A 24,626-nucleotide genomic window follows, 5' to 3' on the forward strand; every position below is an offset into this window, starting at 1 on the left:
CAATACCAACGACTTAACAACATCTTGTAGCTATTGCACTCAGTTTTAAGCTTTAAGCTGCAGCAGCACCCCTAACTACGACATTTTGGAATCACTTGCTAATATCGGGCTCGAGACACGACATCCGCAATTATAAATAAAATGAAAAGGGTGGATAGGGAAAACTGTGTTTTGGGTACAAATATATAATTTTATTTTCTTTGTTGGGTATGATAAATATAACAATACATATATTACAACATGTTTAAATTTGGAAATCGTCATTGAACTTTGCTCTATTATATAGAGCATGACTGGTAACACTGTCATTTTTATTTAAATAAAAGCAGCCACGTCTATATAATACAATAATTCCTAATGTAATCGGAAAGCCAATAAATATAAAAACTAGGAGCCCAATCCAGAAAATACTACTGCTGCTGTTATTGTCAATTAAACGATCCGTCGCTACCTTTAAAACAGCCACATTTTGTAATACAGGGGGTGAACTACACTCTACATTTTTTGCCAGAATTGGGGTTGTTTTGTTTATTTGTGGTAGAAGGATGTTAATTAAATAATCATTCGACTCATCGCAGTTCCATGGATTAAATCGAAGATCAAGTACTCCAAGTTTATCCCAACGTACAAGTAATGACCTTGGTATTGCTGTCAGGTTGCAATTATTTAAGTAAATCTGTTTTCATTTAAAGATAAATATAAAAAACATTTATACATATGTATGTTGGATTTGGATTTTTTATGTTACTTTTTCCAATGGAGGATAGTTCATGTATTGTCCATCAGACAGGTTTTTTGCTAGGGCGAGCTCATCGATTTCGACTAGAAACTTGTTATCAGACAATATTAGTTCTGTAAGATCTGAAAATATGTAATTAAAATAGAAACAAATACGTTTTATTTACAAACTTCAATATTAATTTGGTTGTGCTGCAGCTAAAACGATTAAAAAGATAAACTTTTCCGCTTTGTTTTGTTCCCGAATAAAGAAAACGGTAAGAAAAAAAAATTATATTCATTATTATGTTTTCTATAGGTAGTACTTTTTCACATAACTTTAGTATCTTACCAATGTTTGCGTTTTCAAGAATAAATCGCTAAGTTTTGGCGAAAGTGAAACCGGAGTGCCTGAATAAGACTAGTCGATACGACATTTCCGCTGTGGCCCAAAATTACATTTTCTGATAGATTTCGGGATTTACAAATTTTTAAAGAATTATGGTTTTTTTTATGGTTTAGTTTTTTTTAAGAATTTGTTAAAATATGGTATTTTGCATGTTTTTTGTTTCTATTTTTCAAATTACTTAAGTATCTTAAATCCTGTTTGCATGGCATTTTGCAGTTCTGAAAGCATTTCTGCTGACAAATGCAGCTATAAATCCGACCCACACACTTTGTAGCAGCAGCCTGGAAGATATTAAGCTTTCAAATTCAAATTTCATCTTTTTTTCGCGGTATTTTCCCCTGAAATTTTGACTTTAAAAACTCAGGAAAAGTCGGAATAAAATTGAGACGTCGTTTAAGGTATTGTTAGTTAAAATCTATGGTGGAGCTATAATTCGTTAGCAAAACCTAAAAAAATGAAAAAATAAACAAAAAATACTTTTTGGAAGGTTGCGGGTCCAACTGCCGATGTGGAACAAAGCAAACGAAAAGGAGTTGAATTTTCGCTACCTGAACGTGTTCCTTTGGCATTAAATGTTGTTGACAGTTTCTTTTTTTCGTTGTGCCAAATCTGAGGTATGGTTACCAGTTCAGGTCAAATGTTGACCTTTATTTTTTAACAAGTGCAGGTCCACACAACTTAGACATTTGTCGCTTCTACCTAATCATATTTCAATGAAACCAAAGGAAAAAGAGAAGGAACGTTTGAGTCGCTTCTGTGGACGCGACTCTACTTATACCCGTATTCAGTCAGTATATAAATTTTTTAGCTTATAATTTTTTATAATTTTAGAATTAAAAAACATTTTACATTTTAAATTTTTTTTGCTATATCTGTTATCTACATCTACAATGTATAATCTACATTTAACATGTAGACTCGCGTAAAAAACGAGCCAGAGTGTGCGAGCGAGAAAGAGAATGAGAGAATCTCCCACTATCTTCAGCAAGAGAGCGGGTCTAGCAACGGAAAATTAATTTCTTCATTCTGGCTATATTATTTGATTCAGATTCGGCAGTCTGGTAGATATGGGAATTTTCTGCGATACTGCGTTTTTAGTTTTATCGTATCTTTAAAAATGTGCCTGCCACAGATTTTCGTTTTTTGTGGGGACGGGCGAAATTTTGAAATACACTTGTAGCAGTGGGATATCACATGAGTCTGGAAACCAAATTTGGTTGCCCTAGCTTTTATAGTCTCTGAGATCTAGGCGCTCAACAAGATGGACGGACGGACGGTCGGACGGACGGACAGACAGACATGGCTATAACGACTCGGCTATTGATGCTGATCAAGAATATATATACTTTATGGGGTCGGAAACGTTTCCTTCTCTGCGTTACACACATCCACTTTTACCACAAATCTAATATACCCCTTAACTCTTTTTTGAGTACGGGTATAAAAAGCCACTAAACTAAATAAAAAGTTTATTTATTTATTTATTGAGTATCGGCTAACAATGTTCCCGCTCTTTCTTTTAATTTGGAAGATCAAACCTAGAAGATTGCACATTGATGTTCAAAGAATGTGGTTCTTAGATTTCAGCTTAGATTTTTACACTTACTCTGCAATTCACTCATAGCTCCAACTCCGACATGCCGCAGCTTTGGCATATAAGACATACTGAGATATTTTAAGTTAGTCATCATAGGAAAAATGCTAAAATGTTAGTTTATATTAAATTTCATAAAATTATTATGGTTATGCTTTAAGGTAGAGAGATCTGTTGATCATAGCTTACTTATCGCCTTGAAGATCTTCAATTGGGTTTTCATTCAAAACAAGACTGGCCAAATTCTTTGCATATGTTAAAGCTTTTGGCAATTTACTGAAAAGATTTCCAGCTGCTATAAAAGTTTCAAGATCTCGTGGCCCATGTAGAATTGTTTGTGGCAAAATTTTTAACTGCATGTATGAAATATCCAATATCTGTAGAAAAAAAAAACAAAGATTCAATTACAATTCAATTACATATTCGAAAGTTATTGTTGTATATAAACTTGTCTGGTATTGATTTTTAAATTGAAATAAAAACGAATTTTAAAGGTTCGGCCCGTAATCGTTGTCACTTTGACCACGGTACGGTTTGCTTGTTTCTTCGCTTTTTGTGGGCTGGCAGTTTTTGTTTGATGTAGCATGGCGTAGGTATGAAAGAGAAGGAGATGTATGCAGGGAGTCAGATCCGAAAGGAGACATGCATGAAATACAGTCAAGACCCTAATGAAAGCTTGCATATTCTTGCATGTGGGAGTGATGTCCTGAAAATGCAATAGTGCAATGAGAAAATAACTGCGTAGCTAATCATTTCTGGATATTGAAGCGAGAAGGTCATGTCACGCTACCGGTTTTCCCAAGAGGTGGCAAAAGAAGAGGAGAAGGAAGATACTGGAGAAGATGATCAAAATCAATCTCCGACACACTTACACGGTACTCAGTACGCGGTACGCTCCACAGTGGGGCCTCAGCCGCAGAGGTGGCAAAACACAATTAATTTTTTAACGCTTTGGATAAATCCAATCCACGAATCCGATAGAGAATTTTCCAAAGCTTTAAAAAATGAAAGTTAAAAAAAATTTAGAATATATGAGCAATCAAAGTTGAAAATTATTTCCGTGTGCAAAAATGTTTTCAACTTTTATTGACATACTGCATCTTTCAGGTAGAATAAAAAGTAAACTGTGTTACGTTACATTTTGTTTTTGGTATCTTTTATCAATATTCAATAAAAAACTGGACCGTTTCATAGACAGTTATAGTTTTTGGGTTGTTTTTATACCCGTACTCAAAAAAGAGTTAAGGGGTATATTAGATTTGTGGTAAAAGTGGATGTGTGCAACGCAGAGAAGGAAACGTTTCCGACCCCATAAAGTATATATATTCTTGATCAGCATCAATACCCGAGTCGATATAGCCATGTCCGTCTGTCCGTCTCGATGAGAGCCTGGATCTCAGAGTCTAAAAAAGACTCATGTGATATCACACTGCTACAAGTGTATTTCAAAATTTCGCCCCGCCTCCACAACGGACGAAAATCTGTGGCAGGCACAATTTTAAAGATACGATAAAACTGAAAACGCAGAGAATGACCATTTTGCCGAATCTGAATCAGACCAGATCAATTTTATAGCCAGAATGAAGAAATTGATTTTTAGTTGTTTCCCTCGCCCCATCCTGCCAGTAGCGACCACGCTACTCATTCTCTTTCTCGCTCGCACACTCTTCAGTGCGCGAGGAACCCCTAGCAGAGGAGATGTAGAATCTAAATGGTACATGTACAATCTACCTGTTAGATGTAGAATATACATTGTAGATCAGATGTAGATAACATATGTAGCAAAAAAATGTAAAGTGTAAACTTTTTTTTTTAATTCTAAAATTCTAAAAAATCATAAGCTGAAAAATATATTTACTGACTGAATACGGGTATAAGTAGAGTCGCGTCCCCAGAAGCGACTCACACGTTCCTTCTCGTTTTTTTTTTTAAACTAACTTACTGTCTTTTAGTTACCTACTAGAATGCTAGAGCCTTGCGTAGTAACCTCAAAAATTTCTTTCAAGAGAGTCTCACATTTTCGTCCTACGTTATTGTGTTCCTGATTAAAGCTGGACATTCTTAGTTCCGAAGTGTTGGCAGGTCGATACCCAATCTTAAGAAGTGACCGCTCGTCTCGAAGTGGTTCTCATTGCAGTGGACTCAAACTTCATATAGGAACATTTCATAGTCCATTTTCAACAGAACCTGGAATTCCTGTGCGTAAAATATACGTTTTGCATGATCTTGGCTTTGTCTCGAATCCGACAATAGCGTTGCTAACACGAGGCCATCCGCTCACAATATAAACCTGGTGACGTTTACCTAGCATTATACATACCATCGTTCGATATTGAATATACTGTATTAGGTCTAACAGGAAGGTTATTTAAACGTGTCCTCTGCTTTCGCAAAGCCGAGTTATGAAGCTCAACAGCCTTATTAGGGATTTTGATTGGTCCGCTCTGTACTTGTCTAATGATGTTTTGAAAGGCACAAACATTTTTAACAATGTACTTGGCACACTTTTTTAATCTTTTTTAATCTGGGAAAAATACAACATTTCATGAAGTTTGTTCTTTTTATCTTACGTGCTATGTAATAGCTCGCTCCTTTCTTAACGCTTGCAAAGAACCATGAATCCCAATGTTCGTCACAAGCAGTCGATGCAACCAACGCTACTTCCAGGTGAAGATATCCACACAAACGAATTCGAAGACGCAGCACAGGTCGATGGACAGAAAGATAACCAACCCCCATCGCTGCAAAACCTAAGTAACCAAAGCTCTCAAATGACTAGATCAACACCCAGCAAATACGAAAACTCAGCACGTGCTAAAAGACAGGAGACCGGCACAAGGGGGCTTACGCAATTAGTACCTAAAATAATATTAAATAAATAAATATTCCTAAAAATATATTCACGAAGTTTTAACGAAATTCCTTTCCCTCGGGACCGGTGCACACCGATCACCTTACCTGGGACATTGGACACTTGGTGGGAGGTTGGGATAGGTAACCCTCTGCAACCGGGAAATCCACTCGGCAATATATGTATATGTAAGAACCTTCCAACTTTCCGAAATAGAAATAAGATATCTGTATGGCATTGGTGGGAAAATCGATGGCCGGCCGATCCATAAAAGGTACTGCCTGGCGTAGAGACGAGGCAGTCGATCGGCCGTCCATCGGGAGTCAAGAACTACAATACACGTCGTGGTCAGTCGGTCAACATAACCGAGTAGGTTTCCGAGAGGAAACAACTAAAAATCAATTTCTTCATTCTGGCTATAATAATGATCTGGTCCGATTCAGATTCGGCCACCTGATAGATATGGTCATTCTCTGCGTTTTTAGTTTTATCGTATCTTTAAAATTGTGCCTGCCACAGATTTTCGTCCTTTGTGGAGGCGGAAGGAGGCGGGGCGAAATTTTGAAATACACTTGTAGCAGTGTGATATCACATGAGTCTGGAAATAAAATTTGGTTCCTCTAGCTTTTATAGTCTCTGAGATGCATATCTCAGCCTGAGATAGGTCCTCACACGCTCATATCTCGATGCAGGATAGCTTCGTAAACAGTAAGCGTAGAACGTCCGCACATCCATTCTCGCTATCATTTCTTAAATCGTGATCATATAATTGCCGATATTTTTGCCCAATTTTTCCAAACAACCCAGGTCCTGACGGAGTTCTCGTCTGTGTACTCAGGTACTATTCACCCTATCCATTAATTCTTAATGCTTCCCCCAATCTAGACCGAATCTTGTATCATCCTATCCATAACAAAGGTAGCAAGACTGACGCAAAGAATATTACAGGTTATTCCTAAAGTGTTTGAGGCAAGTTTAACTACGCACTTGCCGTATCTCTGCAAATCACTTATGTATCCAGATCAGCTCAGATTTATAAAGACGACGATCAACAACCACAAATTTATTAGACGTCACCTCTTTTATCATTAAAGGCTTCCAATGTAACTTGCAGACAGAATTTATTTTCCCTAAGTACAAAATACACCAAGACCATAAAGAATTAGTCCAGTAAAACCTTTTACTTTTTGCTCTGCGAGGCCTTAACTGGGATGCAAGTGTGAGACTGCCATCTTACCACCATACCATACTTACCCATACTTAGCCTTAGTTAGCCGCAGAAAAATGCTTGGTATGATTTAAATGCACAATTCGTCATGGGTAACGTAGATTGCCAGTATTGAGCGTTAATAACGGAGAAATTCGACCGAGCTAATACACAGCCGGCTAAGGGCCATATTGGCCTATGCGTGGCCCCGTGAGGGCCGTCTGGGTTAACCTAACCTAACCTAATACACAGCGAGAGAGAGAGAAGAATAAGAACATACTTCTTGAAGATTTTGATAGTTTTTATTTTAAGAGTTTTATACTGGAAAACTCTTTGGGGAACTAAGGGGTTTCCCACATCTAATTGGGCAAAAAAGGCGGACACACGTATCAAAAATTGTGTCCACAAAAAAATTGTGTGTCTTTCATAACGTCAGTGCACAAGAACAGAGCGGACCAATCAAAATCCCTAATGGGGCTATTAAGCTTTTTAAACTCGGCTTTACGAAAGCATCGGACATGTTCAAAAAATTATCCGTTTGATCCTATACAATAGGTCCAATATCGACCGACTTTTTATACCCGTACTCAAAAAAGAGTTAAGGGGTATATTAGATTTGTGGTAAAAGTGGATGTGTGCAACGCAGAGAAGGAAACGTTTCCGACCCCATAAAGTATATATATTCTTGATCAGCATCAATACCCGAGTCGATATAGCCATGTCCGTCTGTCCGTCTCGATGAGAGCCTGGATCTCAGAGTCTAAAAAAGACTCATGTGATATCACACTGCTACAAGTGTATTTCCAAATTTCGCCCCGCCTCCACAACGGACGAAAATCTGTGGCAGGCACAATTTTAAAGATACGATAAAACTGAAAACGCAGAGAATGACCATTTTGCCGAATCTGAATCAGACCAGATCAATTTTATAGCCAGAATGAAGAAATTGATTTTTAGTTGTTTCCTCGCCCCATCCTGCCAGTAGCGACCACGCTACTCATTCTCTTCTCGCTCGCACACTCTTCAGTGCGCGAGGAACCCCTAGCAGAGGAGATGTAGAATCTAAATGGTACATGTACAATCTACCTGTTAGATGTAGAATATACATTGTAGATCAGATGTAGATAACATATGTAGCAAAAAAATGTAAAGTGTAAACTTTTTTTTTTAATTCTAAAATTCTAAAAAATCATAAGCTGAAAAATATATATACTGACTGAATACGGGTATAAGTAGAGTGGCGTCCCCAGAAGCGACTCACATGTTCCTTCTCGTTTTTTTTTTTAAACTAACTTACTGTCTTTTAGTTACCTACTAGAATGCTAGAGCCTTGCGTAGTAACCTCAAAAATTTCTTTCAAGAGAGTCTCACATTTTCGTCCTACGTTATTGTGTTCCTGATTAAAGCTGGACATTCTTAGTTCCGAAGTGTTGGCAGGTCGATACCCAATCTTAAGAAGTGACCGCTCGTCTCGAAGTGGTTCTCATTGCAGTGGACTCAAACTTCATATAGGAACATTTCATAGTCCATTTTCAACAGAACCTGGAATTCCTGTGCGTAAAATATACGTTTTGCATGATCTTGGCTTTGTCTCGAATCCGACAATAGCGTTGCTAACACGAGGCCATCCGCTCACAATATAAACCTGGTGACGTTTACCTAGCATTATACATACCATCGTTCGATATTGAATATACTGTATTAGGTCTAACAGGAAGGTTATTTAAACGTGTCCTCTGCTTTCGCAAAGCCGAGTTATGAAGCTCAACAGCCTTATTAGGGATTTTGATTGGTCCGCTCTGTACTTGTCTAATGATGTTTTGAAAGGCACAAACATTTTTAACAATGTACTTGGCACACTTTTTTAATCTTTTTTAATCTGGGAAAAATACAACATTTCATGAAGTTTGTTCTTTTTATCTTACGTGCTATGTAATAGCTCGCTCCGTTCTTAACGCTTGCAAAGAACCATGAATCCCAATGTTCGTCACAAGCAGTCGATGCAACCAACGCTACTTCCAGGTGAAGATATCCACACAAACGAATTCGAAGACGCAGCACAGGTCGATGGACAGAAAGATAACCAACCCCCATCGCTGCAAAACCTAAGTAACCAAAGCTCTCAAATGACTAGATCAACACCCAGCAAATACGAAAACTCAGCACGTGCTAAAAGACAGGAGACCGGCACAAGGGGGCTTACGCAATTAGTACCTAAAATAATATTAAATAAATAAATATTCCTAAAAATATATTCACGAAGTTTTAACGAAATTCCTTTCCCTCGGGACCGGTGCACACCGATCACCTTACCTGGGACATTGGACACTTGGTGGGAGGTTGGGATAGGTAACCCTCTGCAACCGGGAAATCCACTCGGCAATATATGTATATGTAAGAACCTTCCAACTTTCCGAAATAGAAATAAGATATCTGTATGGCATTGGTGGGAAAATCGATGGCCGGCCGATCCATAAAAGGTACTGCCTGGCGTAGAGACGAGGCAGTCGATCGGCCGTCCATCGGGAGTCAAGAACTACAATACACGTCGTGGTCAGTCGGTCAACATAACCGAGTAGGTTTCCGAGAGGAAACAACTAAAAATCAATTTCTTCATTCTGGCTATAATAATGATCTGGTCCGATTCAGATTCGGCCACCTGATAGATATGGTCATTCTCTGCGTTTTTAGTTTTATCGTATCTTTAAAATTGTGCCTGCCACAGATTTTCGTCCTTTGTGGAGGCGGAAGGAGGCGGGGCGAAATTTTGAAATACACTTGTAGCAGTGTGATATCACATGAGTCTGGAAATAAAATTTGGTTCCTCTAGCTTTTATAGTCTCTGAGATGCATATCTCAGCCTGAGATAGGTCCTCACACGCTCATATCTCGATGCAGGATAGCTTCGTAAACAGTAAGCGTAGAACGTCCGCACATCCATTCTCGTTATCATTTCTTAAATCGTGATCATATAATTGCCGATATTTTTGCCCAATTTTTCCAAACAACCCAGGTCCTGACGGAGTTCTCGTCTGTGTACTCAGGTACTATTCACCCTATCCATTAATTCTTAATGCTTCCCCCAATCTAGACCGAATCTTGTATCATCCTATCCATAACAAAGGTAGCAAGACTGACGCAAAGAATATTACAGGTTATTCCTAAAGTGTTTGAGGCAAGTTTAACTACGCACTTGCCGTATCTCTGCAAATCACTTATGTATCCAGATCAGCTCAGATTTATAAAGACGACGATCAACAACCACAAATTTATTAGACGTCACCTCTTTTATCATTAAAGGCTTCCAATGTAACTTGCAGACAGAATTTATTTTCCCTAAGTACAAAATACACCAAGACCATAAAGAATTAGTCCAGTAAAACCTTTTACTTTTTGCTCTGCGAGGCCTTAACTGGGATGCAAGTGTGAGACTGCCATCTTACCACCATACCATACTTACCCCCCCCCATGAACCTTCTAGCCTTAGTTAGCCGCAGAAAAATGCTTGGTATGATTTAAATGCACAATTCGTCATGGGTAACGTAGATTGCCAGTATTGAGCGTTAATAACGGAGAAATTCGACCGAGCTAATACACAGCCGGCTAAGGGCCATATTGGCCTATGCGTGGCCCCGTGAGGGCCGTCTGGGTTAACCTAACCTAACCTAATACACAGCGAGAGAGAGAGAAGAATAAGAACATACTTCTTGAAGATTTTGATAGTTTTTATTTTAAGAGTTTTATACTGGAAAACTCTTTGGGGAACTAAGGGGTTTCCCACATCTAATTGGGCAAAAAAGGCGGACACACGTATCAAAAATTGTGTCCACAAAAAAATTGTGTGTCTTAAATAACGTCAGTGCACAAGAACAGAGCGGACCAATCAAAATCCCTAATGGGGCTATTAAGCTTTTTAAACTCGGCTTTACGAAAGCATCGGACATGTTCAAAAAATTATCCGTTTGATCCTATACAATAGGTCCAATATCGACCGACTTTTTATACCCGTACTCAAAAAAGAGTTAAGGGGTATATTAGATTTGTGGTAAAAGTGGATGTGTGTAACGCAGAGAAGGAAACGTTTCCGACCCCATAAAGTATATATATTCTTGATCAGCATCAATAGCCGAGTCGATATAGCCATGTCTGTCTGTCCGTCTGTCCGTCTGTCTGTCTGTCTGTCCGTCTTGTTGAGCGCCTAGATCTCAGAGACTATAAGAGATAGGGCAACCAAATTTGGTTTCCGCACTCATGTGATATCACACTGCTACAAGTGTATTTCAAAATTTCGCCCCGCCCCCTTCCGCCCACACAAAGGACGAAAATCTGTGGCAGGCACATTTTTAAAGATACGCTAAAATTAAAAACGCAGTATCGTAGAGAATGACCATATCTACCAGACTGCCGATTTTGAATCAGATCAGATCATAATTATAGCCAGAATGAAGAAATTAATTTTCAGTCGCTTCCCCTGCCCCCTCCTGACAACGACAACGCAAGTCATTTTCCTTCTCGCTCGCACACTCTGTCGCGTTCAGTGCGCGAGCAACCCCTAGCGGAGGAGATGTAGAATCTAAATGGTACATGTTTAATCTACTTGTTAGATGTAGAATATACATAATAAATGTAGATGTAGATAACAGATGTAGCAAAAAAAATGTAAAGTGTAAAATTTTTTTTTTTTAATTCTAAAATTCTAAAAAATTATATGCTCAAAAATATATATATTGACTGAGTACGGGTATAAGTAGAGTCGCGTCCCCAGAAGCGATTCGCACGTTCCTTCTCGTTGAATGTAGGATGGTAGGAGTCTTCAGGTATAGTGAGCGGAAGGCCTCGGGCTAGCAACGCTTTGGTCACATCTGAATCGATATCATCAAATTGGCAATGTATCTTTAGTTTTTCATACCAGAAAACGTAAATATGTAAAGTGGGCTCTTTATCAGCACTAAGCTGCTTTAAGCAATCTTTAAAAGGCATCATAAAATCTAGAAGTGAGCTAATCACATGCAAATCAGTTTCCGACACTCTTTTAAGTCCATTATTTTGCAGAAGTAAGCTCTGAATTTCATGTTGCATGTCGATTATTCCACATAGTTTTATTTTTGGAGTTACAACGCGTTCTGATGTATTTCTTCAAAGTTTTTGACAATTTATTTAATTTATTCTCAAACTCATTGGCACAACCGGTAAAAAGAGATAAAAGAGTACTGCGTAAGCTTTTAGCGCTCTGATAAGCTACTATAATATGGGTACTTTTTTAAAAGATGTGTAGAAGTAGAGCGGGCAGATGAGGATGGAGCATTGGTCTGATTCTGTTAGGGAAGTCGAGCAGACCCATACCTTAAAGGAAGTTATCACCCTGGCATAAGAGAAATTAAACGTCTATACCTTTGAGCCAACGCCTTTTATTTAGCTCTGTGCAGCAGCAGTTAAATCATTAGTTGCGAGGTCTAAGCTGTGAGACAAAAACTTGCCGCTTTGGTGGGACTCCCACGAATGGGTTTGGCACCACAGGCATGGCGATGGCCAACTCCGGTTGTCCGGTACGTTATTGGTGTGATCGGAATGGGCGGAGTAGACTGCAAACTGCTGAACTGAGTGTCGTTGGACTATAGTCAATCGTATTGCGTTTTGAAGCCCACGCTTACCCACTCCGCGTTTGTCTCACCAACGACCACATGTCGTTTTCAATAGCGTGGCATTCATCGCCACTATAATGAGGCCTTTACATTAATAGCTCGGAGGTAAGCTGCTTTGTGTACATTTTTTACTGCAGACCACAGCGTATTCCATATAAAGTTTAATTTTTGTTTGGTTAAAATTTTAAAAACAAATGGGCATTAGTCCAATGTGCCAAACAAAGGTTTGAAGCGAAATTAGTAAAAACTGAGAGGAGAAAGGATAGCGGTTGCAATAACAGCTCATAAGAGAGAACGCACATAAATTTCGCGAGCGAGAGAGGAATAACTGGTACTAAGGTTTGGGTTATAGCAAAGACTATACAATTCCAAGATGTTGCAAGAAGAATAAATGTCCATTCACTTTTAGTTTAAGGCTTCATGATACGGACGCACGGGGCTTGTACTTCAATTCTCTTTTAGCCTTGGAAATATAACCGGCTTCGTCAAAGGTTTTAGCTCAGCACATTAGTGACTCAGCCAATAAAAGGTGGCACAAGTCCAACAATTTTATGAGCGCTTTGGATTATATGAATATATTCATCTTATAAAGAATTTTCCAGAGCTTTCACCAATTTAGTTTTAAAGATAACTTTAGTTTAGGAGATAGAGCATTCCAAGTTGAAAACTGTTTCAGTGTGACAAAATGTATTGAGCTCTTATTCAATTATTAATTTGAAAGGCTGAAATTGCCGAAGGCCGCATTGTACCGCGTTGTCTCGAGCCCTCTCGGCTCGTCGCTAACGAACAGCCCAAGCCATCGGGCAGGTTTGATAAACCGACCCCAAAAGTAAATAATTCATTTATATTTTTAATACAAATTAAAAGGAATGCAATCGCTGTTGATTTTATGATTTTAAGTTAATATTGGAAATATATTAAAAGATTATTGTGTCAAAACATCGAAAACAAACAAAAGATGAGAAGCGCTAAACAAAAACACACCTGGTCACTAAAAAAGAGAACAAGCGACCCGGTTTCATATAAACAATTATTCTCTATTTCGGCCCTACAATCGTCTTCGAAGCCGCTCAGAATTTTCAACCGTAGCGAGGTTCTACGACGCTTTAGCTGTAATTTAAAAATCAAGAATTTTTTGTCCTACTCATAATCATGTTAGCTTAAGCTTTAGACATAGCTAAACATGCAACGATAGCTAAGAAATAGTACTAATTACGAGAAATGTATGTAAGTATTATTGATTTAAGAAGAGGAAAGGAATATGTGGTGGATAATTTAAGGTAGAGCGAATTATAATCCGAGCATAAGACCCTAAACGGTTCATTCAAGGAATTATTTGATCAACAAAGAGGAAGGAACAAAGGAATAAATTTTCTAGTAGATCTAATAGGAATCGTAAAGTTGCGGCTCAACAAGTCAGGGCTCTCTACGTCACGTTACCTTGTACCTTGTTTATTATTAACTAATAACTTAATAAATAAATCAAATACATCTAAATCATTTTAAATGGCATTTACATACCTTTAATGATGCCAAGCCTGAAATTGCCACTTCTGAAACTCCGTTTATTATTTGAAAATTATTTGAGCACAAAATAAGCTCTTCTAGGTTTGGAACATGCTCAAATAAATCTGCGTCCAAAAAATGCAGGTCATTATGTCCCAAATTTAGCGATTTCAAATTATATAACGCCTTAAAGTCCGTTACGGTATAGGGTCCTCTAAAAACATCTGGTAGCAAAACTTTTGAAGTTAATTTGTTATGTGATAAATCTAGACTGGTCATTTCAGATAAATTTTGAAAGGCACCGATAGCTATTGAATCTATCTGGTTATTTCCTAAGTACAAATTTTTTACAGCATATGTTTGCAAAATTGGAATTTTACTAATATTGTTGTGATCTAGCTTGATAGTTTCAAGAACAAAGTCTCCGTCCATTAAGACATCCCATTCTTCCTTAGAAAGCAAACTGTTCAAGTTTCTCGTGCAATCGATTAAATTGTTCGCTAAGTCGCATGTGCATTTTGTACACAGATCGCTTTTTTTTAAAGGTGCAAAGTTCTGAAATGAAAATAGATAAATTTTAAATTTTATTTATCAATGTGATAAACAGATTTAAATGCATCTTGGTCAGAATTGATATTTGGAAAAGAGAGAGAGAACGAATCTATAAAGCCAGTCCCATCTAAAATCTTGCGATCCTATCTTTTTTTGGCAGTTACATGATACATGAAGTAAATAAGTTCAGAGTATAAACGGAAAGGAAGTTAGTTAACTCGCATTTAATAATAAGTTTGTATCAGAGCTCCACTGTATGTTCGTCCACTGCTCGCTCGGCTCCGTCTATACATTAATAATACTTCCTTCTCAGCCATGCCAAAAGTATTCCAAGTTAAAATATCTTTGGTCTTACAAAATGTAATCTAACATACTCTTTTTCACTTCTGCATTAATATTTTTACCGAATTTTAGGTATTAACATTAAATTTTTATATATTTCCACTTATACTCGTACTGATTTTTAAAACTGTAAAAAAACATTTTTTAATAATGATGCGCTCAATATAATAGCTGTTGTATTAACGATGAATCGATTGAGCTTATAAAGGTACCCAAAAACAGTATTCATTCCTTGCTTTAACTGCTCTAGACGTATTTAAACGCATTGTTCGTGTTTTAAACGAACTCCTCGTAAACTTTAATTTTAAAAATTAACAAAACAAAACGACACTTAAATGTTCCGTTAAAACCATTTAAATAAAGTAAGGTTCTGGATAAAATAACAAATTTATTATAATTACCTATACCTTTGTAATTGTTGTTTCTCTGGATAATGTGTTGTTATCAGTATCTCCGTGAGTGGTTACATTTATTAAAAAAAAATAATAAAATGTAAAGATTATAACATAATTATTTTTAAATTTCATTTTCAAAATAATATTTTTAATTGGCTTTAAACGGAAAAACTAAATATGCAATGACTCTTTACAGACGAATGAAAAGTATATGACTAACAAGCTCAGTTAAAAATGTGTGTTTTATCTATTTCGAGCTATCTTATCTTCTTCTGAGCATTGAAGGCACTGATTACGATTATCTCGATGAAATTATTTGTACAATCCATGATAAGAATCCCAAAAGCTTTCCCAAACTTTTAACTTCCAAAGTACTCAATTATGACATTCATTTTGTAAGATATGGCAAAACCCGTATTCCGAGTCAAATTTTTGATCATTTACTCTGTACTCTTAAAAGCTTTACGATGTTGAAGACCGATTTGAAAACAAATTAGCTAAGATGTGCACATAATTTCTACAATATGCACTCGAAGCAATCAAAGCTCAATATAAGGCCTAACAAAACGAAATTTTAAAGAAAATTTCATTTGTCTTTTCACCAGCTCAAGCGAAAAGGGTAAATGTTTAGTCACAGAACGAATGACTGACTTAGTGTAAAGGCCAATAGCCTACAAATGGTCGGACATTGTGATTTTTTTAAATTAAATTTAAAAAATATAATTTTTATTGCGTTGCACAGTAAGACCTTGGCCGTATGTCCATTCAGACATTTTTATACACGTACTCAAAAAAGAGTAAAGAGGTATATTGTATTTGTGGATGTGTGCAACGCAGAGAAGGAAACGTTTCCGACCCCGTAAAGTATATATATTCTTGATCAGCATCAATAGCCGAGTCGATATAGCCATGTTTCCAGACTCATGTGATATCACACTGCTACAAGTGTATTTCGCCCCGCCCCCTTCCGCCACCACAAAGGACGAAAACCTGTAGCAGGCAGATTGCCGATTCTGAATCAGATCGGATCATAATTATAGCCAGAATGAAAAAATTAATTTTCTGTTGGTTCCCCCGCCTACTTCAGCCGGAGACCGCACACTCTGCCGCGTTCAGTGCACGAGCGCCCTCTAGCGGAGATGATGTAGAATCTAAATTGTACATGTATATCCTACATGTTAGATGTAGAATATACATAGTATATGTAGATAACAGATGTAGCAAAAAAAGGAAATATGTAAATTTTTGTTTTTTAATTAAAAAAAATCATAATCTCAAAAATGTATATACTGACTGAGTACGGGTATAAGTAGAGTCGCGTTCCCAGAAGCGACTAACACGATCCTTCTCGTTTAATTTAGATTCTTTAGCTATTATTTAGTTTTATTTTAGATTCATGTATTGAAACAAAACCTCTTTTCTGTGTGTGTATTTTTTTAGATTTACCGGAACTTTAAGTACGGGGCTGGCCGTTGCGACCGAAGTGAGGGGAAGGCGAAAGTGGGGTGTTGTGCTATGGTGCTGTAGAAGTAATGATTATGGAGGGCAATTAGTTCTATTTATTATTTTCACTTATTTGATTTCGGTTTCGCGTTCACTTTTTCACTTTTGCTTGTGACGGGTAAAACTGTCAGGGCCCTGCATGACGCGCGACGCGTGTTACCGAATCGATCGCGAGCATGTAGGAAAGAAGGGTGTTAGACTAAAATTCGAGGAAAATTAGAGCTAAACACAACTCAAAGAGCAAAGATAGCTAAGAAATTGTACTAATTACGGGAAAGGTATGTTAGTATTATTGATTTAAGAAGAGAAAGGGAATTAGTGGTGGACATTATATGATAGAGGTTCGTGAATGGTTCGTGCAAGGAATAATTTGATCTACAAAGCGGAACGAACAATGAAATAAAGTTTCTAGTAGATCTAATAGGAATCGTAGAGCTTATGCGGCTCAAGGATATCTACGTCACCCTTGATCAGGTTGTGCATAAAAATGACCCCAAGCATTTTTGTACGACTAACTACTATAAGGAGCCAAAAAGGAGCTGGAGTGATGAAATGTCATTATTTTGCATTTCGAAGCATTAAGGTGTAACATGTTTGCACAACACTATGACTGAAAGCTATTGAGATCGGATTGCAAGCGAAATGTCTTTATACTGAACGCAGAGTTTAACATCATCCTCATACATGAGTACTCGAGAGTTTGTTAATACTGAAGGCAGGTCATTAAAAAAGAGTGTGAATAGTAGGGGGCCTAGATGGCTGCCCTGTGGTACTCCAGAAGTAACCTTATTTGGTGAAGAGAAGGAGTTTTTGAAGAGGACTCTTTGAGTCCTAGAACGAAGGTAGCTAGAAATCCATCTCAAAAGATTAGGCGGAAACCCTAAAAGGTCAAGTTTTTGTGCTAAAAGGGAATGGTTTACAGAATCGAATGCTTTACTAAAATCAGTGTAAATGACATCCGTCTGCAAGTTACCTTGGAAGCCTTTAATGATAGAAGGGGTAATCTCTAATAAGTTGTTGATCGTCGCCTTATAAATCTGTGCTGAGACGGAGATATAAGTGATTTGTAGAGATTTTGCAAGTGCGGAGTTAAAATTTTTTCAAACATTTTAGGAATAGCGGATAACTTAGATATACCTCTATAATTATTTGCATTAGACTTGCTACCTTTCTTATGGAGCGGAATAATAAAAGATTCCTTCCAGATGTGGGGAGGGGGGAAAGCATGATGAGTTAATGGATAGAGTGAATAGTTTAAGCAAGGGTTCACACAGAGCGTCGGCACAGTACGTAAGTACACAGCCGGGAACTCCGTCGGGACCTGGTGAAAACACCGGCTTAACTAGTCGAAGATCATGAAGCAGTGAGCTTTCATTTAACAAGGGGCTGAAGATGCCATTCGAACTTGGTAAACTGTATAAATACGGCTGACCAGAGTAGCTTTCATGAGAATAGGTTGTTTGAAAAAAAAATGGCAAAAAGATCGGCAATTGCCTCATCATTGTTTGCTGACATACTGAAAAAAGATAACGAGGATGGATGTGCGGACGTTCTACGCTTACTATTTACGAAGCTGTAAAACTGTTTAGGGTCCTGTGAAAATCGTATCCTGCATCGAGATAGGTAGTTTTTATAGAACGGAGAAATTTGACCGAGCTATTACATAGTGAGAAAGAGAAAGAGACAGGTCTTGTTGAACCCGAACCATGAAATGTTCCGACGTGAAGTTTGAGTCCACTACAATAAGGACCCCACTCCACGTCGAGACGAACGGTCATTTCTAAAAATTGTGTACCGACCTGCCAAAACTTCGGAACTAAGGATGTCCGGCTTTAACCAGGTCTCGGTGAACACAATAACGTGGGATGAGAATGCGAGACTCTCAAGGAAAAGAGTGCTGAGCTTACTACGCAAGCCTCTAGCATTCTGGTAGGTAACTACAAGAGAGGAAGTTAGTTTTTTGGATGGGTGGAAGTAGAGGTGGAAGATGAGGATGGAGATGGAGCACTGGTCTGAATGCTAGGAAGAGTAATGGGGGGCCTATTCTTTTTCTTAGCCTTAAACTCTTTAACCACCAAATGCTCCGGCCAAAATTTGGCGGAACAAATGGTTTCAAATTGAGTTGGGGAGACGCTTATCTTGAAGGAAGATATATCCCTGGCGTAAGAAAAGTTAAATTTTTCCACCTTTAAGCCGACGGCTTTTATTTTGCTTTGTATAAAAGCGGTCACATCATTGGATGTGAGGTCGGGGGCTAGCCGCGATACAAAAACTTGTCGTTTTGGTGGGACTCCCACCAGTGGTTTTGGCACCACAGGCCTAGTACCTGCGATGGCAGTATCCGGTGGTCCTGGACATCTATTAGCTGGTGGGAGCGAAACTGAGGGGATAGTTAAGGGGTTGGGTGCGAACTCGATGGACACGGACTCTACAGACATTTCTAAGTGCATACTCTCCGAAGTGACGCGTTCGGCTCCCGAATCTGCATCACCAGCAGCGATCGTTGCCCTTGGAGTAGCAAACGTAATCAACTGCTGCACTAAGGGAGTGGTCGGAGTAAGTTTTTCAGATGCCGGCGGACATGAGGCAGTCGGCTCTTGCAAGTCCCGTGGAGTAGACCTCTTGCGCCTCGGAGACTCAGCCAGCAGCTGTAAACTGCTGAACTGAGTGTTCATGGCCAACAGCCAATCATATTGCTGTTTAAAGCCTACGATCAGCTCTTTGAAGCCACTCCGCGTCTGCCTCATGAACGAACGCATGTCGTTTTCCACAGCACGGCATTCGTCACAACTATAATGTAGGCCGTTGTTTTGGGAAATGGCGTCTCCTACACGGCCCGAGATCCCTACACATTTTGCGCGCACTACGCTTTCGCAAAGCCAGCAGGGGATATTGGGCTGGTCATGGGTGATCTGCTTCTTGCAGGTTTTTTTGGCACAGACGACAGAAAATTCCATATTTATGTCTTTTATTTTTTTTTATTTCGGGAAAAAAAAGTTCAAAACAAATAGCAATCAGGCCACTGTGCAGAGCAAATGCTTAGAGCAATGCTTAAAGCGAAATCGGTAAAAGATGAGAGAGGAGAGTGGTTGCAGCAACAGCTTATAAGTGAGAGCGTTACTGCACAAAAAGTAACAAGAGCGAGAGCGAAAGAACAGTTATTGAGAGTTAGGTGATAGAGAGAGTGATAGACGGCAATAACTACGACAAAGCGCAGCTAAATGTAATGAGAGGGCGTACTTACGAAAAGCAACAACACAAACACACGACTAACCGACGCACAAAATTTATTAAATAAGTTGTGTTTTACACAATTATCAGGCATGCACCCGCGGTAAAAATATGATTTTAATGTAAGTTAGTTAGAGAGCTAAAATTATAGATAAAAAAAACACCGGCTGTTTAAGTTAAACAAAAGGAAAATGCGGAGCGCAAAACAAAAACACGTCTGGTCACTACGAAAGAAAACGAACGAATTAAGCCAACCCTGGAGCTTCGTCGGAAGGCTCTGGTAAAATCGCCCTACGTAGACATCGTATCTGAGTCCAAGTATGCGAACTCAACCGGATTCGGCACCCCGGACTCACTGTTTCTGACATTGAACATGGAACTCAGTTATTGGTGCGGCTAGTCCAGCGTACGGAACTATGGGATGACATGAAGTTCCCTCGTATCGTTGAATCCTTTCATTGATCATTTCGAACTTCTCAGAGTTGATGCCCGGCTGAAGAACTCGTCGTTGGATTTTTATGGCCGTCATCCCATCATCCTGCCAGCAGTCATTCGCTTACTTTTACAATCATTTCTCACTTTCACGAACGGAATCTGCACTCTGGACCTCGAGCTCTGCTTGGATTAATCCGATCCCAATATTGGCCTATTGGTGGGAGGAAAACGGTAACCAATGCAGTAAACAAGTGCGTAAGATGCTTTCGAACGAAGCCTAGAGTACTGGAGCATATCATGGCGGATATTCCGAAGGAGCGGCTAGACGGTTCTCTTGCTTTTGAGATCACAGGCGTAGACTTTTGTGGCCCTTTTTTCTACAAGCCAGAGGCACGCAACAAGGCTCCAATCAAATGCTACGTCTGCGCCTTCATTTTCTTCGCGACTAAGGCTGTTCATTTGGAGCTGATCAAGGATTTGTCTACAGTCTCTTTTCTGCACGGCCTAAAGCGGTTCATATGCACAAGACGAAGGCCGCGTCAAATTTGGTCAGATAACGCAACCAATTTTGTCGGCGCCAGGAAAGATCTGTTGGATCTAAAGCGCCTATTTCTCAGCGACGACCATCAGAAGGCGGTCCTGGGGCTTTGTTAGGTTGAGGCCAGTCAATGGCACTTTTTACCACCACGCTCCCCTCACTTTGGAGGCCTGTGGGAAGCTGCAGTGAAAACGGCAGAGTATCACTTCTATCGTGCTATAGCCACTTCGGTGCTTGAATTTGAGGAACTGCGTACGCTGTTATGCCACATCACGGCAGTTATTAATTCAAGACCCTTAGTATCCATTTCAGAGAATCCTGCCGATCTGGACGTTTTAACTCCAGCTTATTTCTTGAATGGCGGACCTCTTGCTTCGTTCGCCGAGCCTGACGTAACTCAGCTAAATTTCGATCGCCTGAACGGATGGCAGCGCGTTTCATATTTGCAGCAGATCTTCTGGTCCCGATGGAAGGAAGAATACATCATTTCACTGCAACAGCGCTCAAAGTGGCGCACGCCGAAGCCTAGTTTGGCAGTCGCAGATGTGGTCCTTGTTAAGGTTGAGAATCTGCCTCCCATGAAGTGGCCACTAGCTAGGTTGGTCGAGCTATTACCCGGAAGAGATGGCGTCGCCCGAGTCGCTGTTCTGAAGAATGCATCTGAAATCACCAAGCGAGCCGTTAACAAGCTGTGTCTGCTTCCCCTTAAAGATGCTGTTGAAAATAAGGCTTCAACCGGGGGGAGTATGTCGGGTCAAGCAGCAAACCGCATATGCCTACTCACAGCAGCAGCTTTTCCTGCAGCTATGTCTCCCGCTGCTTTCGTGTTGCTGCTGCACCTGTTGCGTTTAAGCAGCTCTCTTGTTCTACTCGGCTCAGAAGTCGCGCCGAACTTTGCCATAATGCTCGCACGCCCTCGTTAGGCATAGGGGTGTCGACCCATTTTGCCCTGCGATCAATCTGTTATTGATCTTCAGAACCGTCGGTCTCTATACCTTTAGCAATTATATTAAATACGCGTACTGCCGATACTACATATTTATAAATAGTTATGTAATTAAACTTCTCGGCTCTTTTCTTAAAATTAGGCCTATTAGAAACGCTTAATAGCTCAACAGGTTGGTTATAGGTTTTTCTATGCACATTTTGCGTCGATGCTGTATTTTCAGTTCACATACCCCTTACCTTAGTATTATGACACTTTTTGAAGAAGCTTGCCCCATAACTGTTATTTTGTATAGCCTTTATATGCTAATATACTTTTAACATAGAATAAACAATATATAAATATAAATATGTAAATAAACAGATAATTGACTTCACAGTAAAATAATTGTTCAACAGGGTATTGATTGTGCGAAGTGCAACCTTTTTTATTCCTTGCATTCGGTAAGAAATCGACAAATGTTTTCAAATTTGATGCGCGAGTATTTAGGTTTTCGGTATTGAGGTTTACGCCGACTGTGTTATCTTCGGCGGCGCGTGGAGGCCAGCTCTTTGAAGCCACTCCGCGTCTGCCTCATGAACGAACGCATGTCGTTTTCCACAGCACGGCATTCGTCACAACTATAATGTAGGCCGTTGTTTTGGGAAATGGCGTCTCCTACACGGCCCGAGATCCCTACACATTTTGCGCGCACTACGCTTTCGCAAAGCCAGAGGGGATATTGGGCTGGTCATGGGTGATCTGCTTCTTGCAGGTTTTTTTGGCACAGACGACAGAAAATTCCATATTTATGTCTTTTATTTTTTTTTATTTCGGGAAAAAAAAGTTCAAAACAAATAGCAATCAGGCCACTGTGCAGAGCAAATGCTTAGAGCAATGCTTAAAGCGAAATCGGTAAAAGATGAGAGAGGAGAGTGGTTGCAGCAACAGCTTATAAGTGAGAGCGTTACTGCACAAAAAGTTACAAGAGCGAGAGCGAAAGAACAGTTATTGAGAGTTAGGTGATAGAGAGAGTGATAGACGGCAATAACTACGACAAAGCGCAGCTAAATGTAATGAGAAGCAACAACACAAACACACGACTAACCGACGCACAAAATTTATTAAATAAGTTGTGTTTTACACAATTATCAGGCATGCACCCGCGGTAAAAATATGATTTTAATGTAAGTTAGTTAGAGAGCTAAAATTATAGATAAAAAAAACACCGGCTGTTTAAGTTAAACAAAAGGAAAATGCGGAGCGCAAAACAAAAACACGTCTGGTCACTACGAAAGAAAACGAACGAATTAAGCCAACCCTGGAGCTTCGTCGGAAGGCTCTGGTAAAATCGCCCTACGTAGACATCGTATCTGAGTCCAAGTATGCGAACTCAACCGGATTCGGCACCCCGGACTCACTGTTTCTGACATTGAACATGGAACTCAGTTATTGGTGCGGCTAGTCCAGCGTACGGAACTATGGGGATGACATGAAGTTCCCTCGTATCGTTGAATCCTTTCATTGATCATTTCGAACTTCTCAGAGTTGATGCCCGGCTGAAGAACTCGTCGTTGGATTTTTATGGCCGTCATCCCATCATCCTGCCAGCAGTCATTCGCTTACTTTTACAATCATTTCTCACTTTCACGAACGGAATCTGCACTCTGGACCTCGAGCTCTGCTTGGATTAATCCGATCCCAATATTGGCCTATTGGTGGGAGGAAAACGGTAACCAATGCAGTAAACAAGTGCGTAAGATGCTTTCGAACGAAGCCTAGAGTACTGGAGCATATCATGGCGGATATTCCGAAGGAGCGGCTAGACGGTTCTCTTGCTTTTGAGATCACAGGCGTAGACTTTTGTGGCCCTTTTTTCTACAAGCCAGAGGCACGCAACAAGGCTCCAATCAAATGCTACGTCTGCGCCTTCATTTTCTTCGCGACTAAGGCTGTTCATTTGGAGCTGATCAAGGATTTGTCTACAGTCTCTTTTCTGCACGGCCTAAAGCGGTTCATATGCACAAGACGAAGGCCGCGTCAAATTTGGTCAGATAACGCAACCAATTTTGTCGGCGCCAGGAAAGATCTGTTGGATCAGAAGGCGGTCCTGGGGCTTTGTTAGGTTGAGGCCAGTCAATGGCACTTTTTACCACCACGCTCCCCTCACTTTGGAGGCCTGTGGGAAGCTGCAGTGAAAACGGCAGAGTATCACTTCTATCGTGCTATAGCCACTTCGGTGCTTGAATTTGAGGAACTGCGTACGCTGTTATGCCACATCACGGCAGTTATTAATTCAAGACCCTTAGTATCCATTTCAGAGAATCCTGCCGATCTGGACGTTTTAACTCCAGCTTATTTCTTGAATGGCGGACCTCTTGCTTCGTTCGCCGAGCCTGACGTAACTCAGCTAAATTTCGATCGCCTGAACGGATGGCAGCGCGTTTCATATTTGCAGCAGATCTTCTGGTCCCGATGGAAGGAAGAATACATCATTTCACTGCAACAGCGCTCAAAGTGGCGCACGCCGAAGCCTAGTTTGGCAGTCGCAGATGTGGTCCTTGTTAAGGTTGAGAATCTGCCTCCCATGAAGTGGCCACTAGCTAGGTTGGTCGAGCTATTACCCGGAAGAGATGGCGTCGCCCGAGTCGCTGTTCTGAAGAATGCATCTGAAATCACCAAGCGAGCCGTTAACAAGCTGTGTCTGCTTCCCCTTAAAGATGCTGTTGAAAATAAGGCTTCAACCGGGGGGAGTATGTCGGGTCGGCGGCGCAAGTAG

General features: G+C 39.8%; 3 protein-coding genes across 3 annotated transcripts; 2 read left to right on the forward strand and 1 right to left on the reverse strand.

Moving 5' to 3' along the window:
- Positions 1-171: 171 nt before the first annotated feature.
- Positions 172-15,370, reverse strand: LOC111080264 (insulin-like growth factor-binding protein complex acid labile subunit). Its single transcript, XM_022375758.2, has 6 exons — positions 15,228-15,370; positions 13,942-14,481; positions 2,910-3,097; positions 2,733-2,827; positions 749-861; positions 172-676 (listed from the first exon to the last, which is right to left on the reverse strand). The coding sequence occupies exons 1-6, from the start codon at positions 15,345-15,347 to the stop codon at positions 245-247; spliced, it is 1,488 nt and encodes a 495-aa protein (XP_022231450.2). The 5' UTR covers positions 15,348-15,370; the 3' UTR covers positions 172-244.
- A 5,311-nt stretch (positions 15,371-20,681) lies between these two features.
- LOC121405350 lies at positions 20,682-23,541 on the forward strand. The gene is made up of 3 exons (XM_041596019.1): positions 20,682-21,033; positions 21,091-21,520; positions 23,394-23,541. Exons 1-3 carry the CDS (start codon positions 20,682-20,684, stop codon positions 23,539-23,541), a joined length of 930 nt encoding a protein of 309 aa, XP_041451953.1.
- A 104-nt stretch (positions 23,542-23,645) lies between these two features.
- On the forward strand, positions 23,646-24,626 carry LOC121405351. Its single transcript, XM_041596020.1, has 2 exons — positions 23,646-23,967; positions 24,025-24,626. The coding sequence occupies exons 1-2, from the start codon at positions 23,646-23,648 to the stop codon at positions 24,624-24,626; spliced, it is 924 nt and encodes a 307-aa protein (XP_041451954.1).

This window comes from Drosophila obscura, unplaced genomic scaffold (genome assembly GCF_018151105.1).
Source record: "Drosophila obscura isolate BZ-5 IFL unplaced genomic scaffold, ASM1815110v1 contig_9, whole genome shotgun sequence".
Taxonomy (NCBI): Eukaryota; Metazoa; Arthropoda; class Insecta; order Diptera; family Drosophilidae; genus Drosophila; species Drosophila obscura.